This window comes from Gracilinanus agilis, chromosome 2, assembly GCF_016433145.1.
Source record: "Gracilinanus agilis isolate LMUSP501 chromosome 2, AgileGrace, whole genome shotgun sequence".
Taxonomy (NCBI): domain Eukaryota; kingdom Metazoa; phylum Chordata; class Mammalia; order Didelphimorphia; family Didelphidae; genus Gracilinanus; species Gracilinanus agilis.
Window position 1 is genome coordinate 388,573,113 of NC_058131.1, and position 5,821 is coordinate 388,578,933.

The following is a 5,821-nucleotide window of genomic DNA, read 5'->3' on the forward strand; positions in this document are numbered from 1 at the left end:
GAGAAGATAGGATTAGATCAGAGCGGATCACTTGAGCATATTGAGGAGTTTTCCTTGACAAGGAGATTATATAGCTTCATTTGATATGGGTGAAGGAGGAGAAGGTTTCTAAGTTATATGAGATGAGGAAAAAGGAAGAAGTTCTAAGTGAAAGAATTTTTTTCTGTGAAGTATAACACAGACAGTTTACCTGAGAAAGTGGGGAGTAGGAGGCTAAGTGAGTTTTTTTTTTTTGGTGTTGCAAGATTTAATAATAATAACATCTCAAAATCAGTAAGAGGGTGCGTCATACACATTTATGTGATCAGTCAGTGGTTTTCTATTGGCCATTTGATTTGTAGATGTTGGTAAATTGGAGATTTAGGGAGCAAGAGGTGGATTAAAAACCCGTGGCAGGGGCACTGCTTTGAGGAGGGGAAGGAGATTTAGAACCGCACGAATGTGGCATCGATTTGCCGGATGGTGGGGAGGGCAAGCATGATTTTCCGTCGATACTGGGGGTCTTTCTGCAGAGGGTTCCGCTCCAAGTAAACTGTTTCGAGATGCTTGGCCCCCTTTAATTCATCCAAGTCACTCCAGCTCTCAATGAGATTGTCATTCATCCAGAATTCTTGGAGTTCTGTGAAGTGGCTGATGTTTTCAATCTTTTTGATTCTATTTGATGCAATGTCCAGCATTGTGAGTTTGTTATTGTTTTCCAGGCCCTCAATGACTTCAATGCCATTGTGACTGAGGTACAGTTCTCGAAGGTTCACCAGGTTCTGGAGGCCTTCAATTTTGGTTAGCCGGTTACTCTGCATGCTGAGCACAGTTAGATTGGTGAGGGCATCCAGGTTCTGGAGCTTGGTGATCTTATTCTTCCCCAAGAACAAACTGTCAAGGTTGGTCAAGCTGTCGATGTTTTCAATGGCCCGGATTCGGTTAGATCCAAGCTCTAGCATCTTTAGCTGCTGGAGATTACTGATGTTTTCGATTTTGTTGATTTTATTGTTTACCAGGAAGAGTTTCTTTAGACAGGTGAGCTGATCTATTCCTTCAATGTTTCGCAGAAGATTAAAAGAAATGTCTAAAGTCTCAAGCTCTGTCAACGCCTCCAGGTTCTCAATCTTTTTGATCTGGTTGTCGTAGAGGTCCAGCTCTCGAAGGCTCTGTAACTCTTCCAAGTTCTCAATACATTTAATTAGATTCTGACGGAGACAGAGGGTCTTCACTTTCTTTAGGACTTCGAACCCTTCAATTTTCCCAATTCGATAATGATTTAGATCAACGTCCTCAGCATCTTCATCCAAGTGAACAGTTTCCATATCCACAGGGAGCTCGAGGCCTTCCCCTTCTAGGTTTCCGAGGTTCTGATCATCTTTCAGACTTTGCTGACTGAGTTCTGAGACCAGATTTGCTCCATGTTTCTTTCCTTCTTCATCTCCCGACTCTTCAGACTCAACCTTTCTGTCAACCTCCATCATCTCCTGCGACGGCTGCTGCAGCCCCGCGCCGCCCCCCGACGCCATGTTGGTGGCTCTTCAGGCTAAGTGAGTTTTGAGGAGAGATAAAAAGTTTTGAAATTTCTGCTATGGTGAGTAGAATAGTAAAAAGATGAGAGAGGTATAAAAGGATTGCCTTGCTACAGTTGGAGTTAGGCTTAGATTAGTACAATTTTGGGATTTTTCTCCAATTTATAGCAATGCATAAATAGGATTGCAGACAGGTAATAGTGGAAGTAATCCAAAGTTCAAATTTGTTAAGACATGATCTTTGCTGGACTAAAGGAACAAGTGGCTCATGAGAAGAAGAGAGTGTAGAGTAGAAATGATTCAAGAGATCAGGATGAGGAAGAGAGGAGAAGGGGAAGGAAGAGAAGAGAAAATAATAGCCAGTGTAGAGAAGATGGCATGAGACCAAATTGTAGAGTAGAGGAATTATTATTTGCAGTGAATAATGGTATTGCTATTTGATCCAGTGATCTATCCGCAATGCTACCTACCTGCCTCTACCAAAAAAAAAAAAAAAAAAAAAAAAAAGAAAAAAAAGAAAAGAAAAAGCAAACAAAGGGAAGATAATTGGGGTTGGAGGGTACTAGAAGCTGAAGTGGATAAGGAAAAGTTTCAAGTAGAAAATTATCTATTGGGTCTTTAAAGACAAAGGGAGAGCTGATGGCATGTGGGATAAGGCAGCAAGTACCAGTGCTTGGGCATGGAGACAAGAGATGGAAGAGCAAGAATTTATTGAATAAGGAATGGATAATTTCATTAACTTCTTTTTGTTGACCCATATTGCAGTTCTTCCAATTAGTAGCACAATCTGGCCAAAATCTGTCTGTCTGTCTGTCTGTCTGTCTATCTGTCTGTCTCTGTCTCTGTCTCTGTCTCTGTCTCTCCTCTTTCCATCTTCATTTTTCCCCTTCTACTGGTTTTTTTTTCATGCTGTCTATCATGTATCTCCCTCATTCTTAAGAATAATCTTTACTGATATGTCCATCTCTGCTAGTATTTGCCTAAATTTCCTCTTCTCACATGTCTAAACTTCTTGCCAAAGTATTTTATTCAGTGCTTACATTTACTCTCTTCTCATTATTTCTGAATCTGCATTCTGGCTTCATCATTTACTTTAATCTACCCTCTCCAAATTTTGAATGAGCTACAAATGACAAAACAGCCTTTTCTTGAGCGTGAGATTTCTTGATTTTGTATAACTTTTGACCTTGTTGATCACCCTTTGTTCCCGGATGCTTGCTCTTCCCTAGGTTTTTTTGATACTGCTTTCCTGTTCTCCTATCTGATAACTCAGACTTCTTTGTTGATTCTTTATGCAGGTCATGCCTATTAACTGAGGTTGCTTCCCAAGACTTTGTCCTGGGCTGCCTTATATTTTCCTGTATTACCTCACTTGATGATCTTGTCAGCTCCTATGGATCCAATTATTTTTATGAAGATAATTCCTAGACATACATATATATTCAGCCCTAATAGCTCTCCTGAACTATAGCCATATATCTCCCAACTAACTCTAAGACATCTCAAAATAGAGGTTATGAAGACATCTCAAACTCAATAAGTCCAAAACCAAAATTTACTATACATCTTTCCCCCCAAATCCCCTACCTTTCAAATTTTCCTTTTATTATAAAGAACACCACTATCCTCTCAGTCATCCAGGTCCAGATACTCAGTCTCATGCTCTCCATTTCACTTTCATCTCACATAGGGAGTCTATTGCAAAATATTATGGTTTTTGTCTTTATAATATCTCCTTATAAAGGTTCCTTTCCACTCATACTGTAATAATTTTAATTCATGCTCCCATCATTTCTTTCCTGAACTACTGAAATAGATTTCTATTAGTTTTCCTTACTTAAAGTTTCTCCCCACTCCATTTTTTTGTATCCCTAGTCCTTAGCACAATGCCTAGAATGTAGTAGGCACTTGATAAGTGCTTATTGACTGATTGATTCACGGCAATTCATTTTCCACTCAGCTGCTAAGATGACTTTTTATAAGTAAGTCAGATCATGTTACTCCCCTGTTCAATGAGTTCCAGTGGCTCCCTATTACTTTTAAAGTTCTTTGTTTATCATTTAAAACACTTCATAAACTAGCTTCTATGTAACTTTCAAGTCTTCTTAAACTTTGCTTCTCTCCCTGCATATTACAAGTCAGCTACTCGGGTCTACTTGCAATTCCTTGAAAATTACAATCCATCTTCCCTCTTCATACCTTTGCCCTAGTTATTCCTTGTCTGTGGAATCTGCTTCTCTGCTCCCCACCCACTATCTTTACTTCTTAGTTTCCCTGGCTTCCTTCAACACTCAGTTCAAATCTTACCTTCTTCAGGAAGCCCTTCCCGACTTTCCCAGGCCTAGTCTTTTCCCAATTCCTCCCCCACCCCAGTTTCTCAATTTTCCCAAATAAAGCTTCCATTTATTCTGTGTATATCTTATTCACATATTGTTTTACCCATTTGGATGTGGTCTCTTGTAGGGCGGAGACAGTGTTTTTGCCTTTCTTTGTATTCCAGGCACTTAGCACAAGGCATAGCAGATTGTAAATGTTCAATAAATGCTTGTTGCCTCACTAGCATGACCTCTAAGATTTCCACTTCTCAGATGTCTAAACTTCTTGCCAAAGACTTAAAACTCTAAATCTATTATCTAGGGATAGTTAGATGGTTCAGGGGATAGAGAAATAGATAGGCCTGGAGGCAGGATATCCTGGGTTTAAATATGATCTATGGTTAAATGAGTGGACATAAGAGGGGAGAGAGAGAGAGAGAGAGAGAGAGAGAGAGAGAGAGAGAGAGAGAGAGAGAGAGAGTAAACTTGTATGAAAATGGAGAGAATGATCTCTGCCTGGACTCCTTCAGATGTCTGTTATGGGCATCAACTGGGAGAAAAGATGAATAACAATATTTAAGGAGAGTTACTGTTATCAATGTAAATGATTTCATTTGTTTTATAGACATAAATTTAACATCAATCCTTTTGAACTGCTAGGCACGTTCTCCTACACAGAACGGGCTTATTTGTGAGAGGCAATATGGTAGAGAGAAAAGAATTTGATTTGGCATCAGAAGACCTGGGTACCTATTCCAACTCCAACACTTGATAGCTGTGTAACTTTCAGAATAGCACTCCATTTCTATGAACTTTGTTTTCCTCATGGCTAAAATGGGGAAAATAATATTTGTAATGCCATTGTCACAGGGTTCTTATTAAGAAACTAAATAGCCCATCTTAAAGAACTTTACACATATGAGACTTTTTGTTTTTGTTTTTTTCAAAGTAAGACAATGGATTAGACACAAAGTTGGTGCTGGCATTTGTATCGGTTTGTTTTAAATGAGAATTGATTAACAAATCCTAAAGAAATCAGAGTTGAACAGGGGACTGACTGAATTCAAAGAATCACTCATTTATTCAGAGATATTTTGACAGATCCCATATGGTCCTTCAGGGGTTGTGAGGAAGCGGAGCACATGTATACTTAACCAGTACCTGAGTCATGGCACTCTCACCACCTTGGAGAATTATTTCTCCTTAAAGGTCCTCAGGCAAAATTAAGATGGGCTTAGTGGGGCTTCAGTGCCCTTCCACTTGCCATAAACAATGCTATTTCCAAAGGGTTGTGCAGTTTAAAAAGACTTTTTCACTTTTATTATCTCATTTGCTCCACACTCCACTTTGTCTTTCTGATGACCAGCACCCATGTCTACAAGGAAAGGGGAGATGTTTTGTTAGTTAAGGGTCAGTATAATGCAGCAGAGAAAACATGTTGGATACGGTCACTAAGAAAATGAGTTTCAATTCCAGTTCCACTATTTATGTCGTTTTGTTGCATTATTTCTCTCTGAGTCTCAATTTCCTTGCCTTTAAAATGGGAGCAATACTCTCTCTACTTGCCTTAAAGGTTTCGTTTATAGGAAATTGCCTTATAAACCTTAAAGCATATAGAAATGTGAAGAGTAGGTTGTCATTTTTATTGTTGAATTTGTTGTTGCTATTGTTGGCACTATTAGCATTGCTGCCCTCATCTTTAATATGGCTCTGGAATTACAGGAACTAAAAACAATAAATCAAATTTTTATACCTATTATGGAATAGAAGCCCAGACACGAGCATCCATTTATACAGGTCCATTCACTTGACTAACACGTTCTATCTCTCATCTACTGAACCAGGAGGTGGGGCCTCTGTTCTCTGTGGCCGAAGAATAACATGGGCAATAAATATCCTTTCTTTGCTCCTTTGATTCCTTTTGCTGTTCTAGTCGTGCAGGTTGTAGCTATCCAGCTGCTGATACTGTAAAAATGTTGCTTAGCAACCTGGTAA

At 39.2% G+C, this 5,821-nt stretch overlaps 1 protein-coding gene across 2 annotated transcripts; it reads right to left on the minus strand.

The window, feature by feature from the left end:
• Positions 1 to 222: 222 nt before the first annotated feature.
• Positions 223 to 1,509, minus strand: LOC123235593 (protein phosphatase 1 regulatory subunit 7-like). Of its 2 annotated transcripts, XM_044661777.1 has the most exons (2): positions 1,443 to 1,508; positions 223 to 1,316 (listed from the first exon to the last, which is right to left on the minus strand). In XM_044661777.1, exons 1-2 carry the CDS (start codon positions 1,506 to 1,508, stop codon positions 426 to 428), a joined length of 957 nt encoding a protein of 318 aa, XP_044517712.1. In that variant the 3' UTR covers positions 223 to 425. The 2 variants fall into 2 exon arrangements, with proteins under 2 accessions (XP_044517712.1, XP_044517711.1); XM_044661776.1 differs by having other exon boundaries at positions 223 to 1,509.
• Between the last annotated feature and the right edge of the window lie 4,312 nt (positions 1,510 to 5,821).

Excerpts from the sequence above, each read along its gene's own strand:
- LOC123235593 (XM_044661776.1), bottom strand. The coding sequence starts at position 1,508 with ATGGCGTCGGGGGGCGGCGCGGGGCTGCAGCAGCCGTCGCAGGAGATG.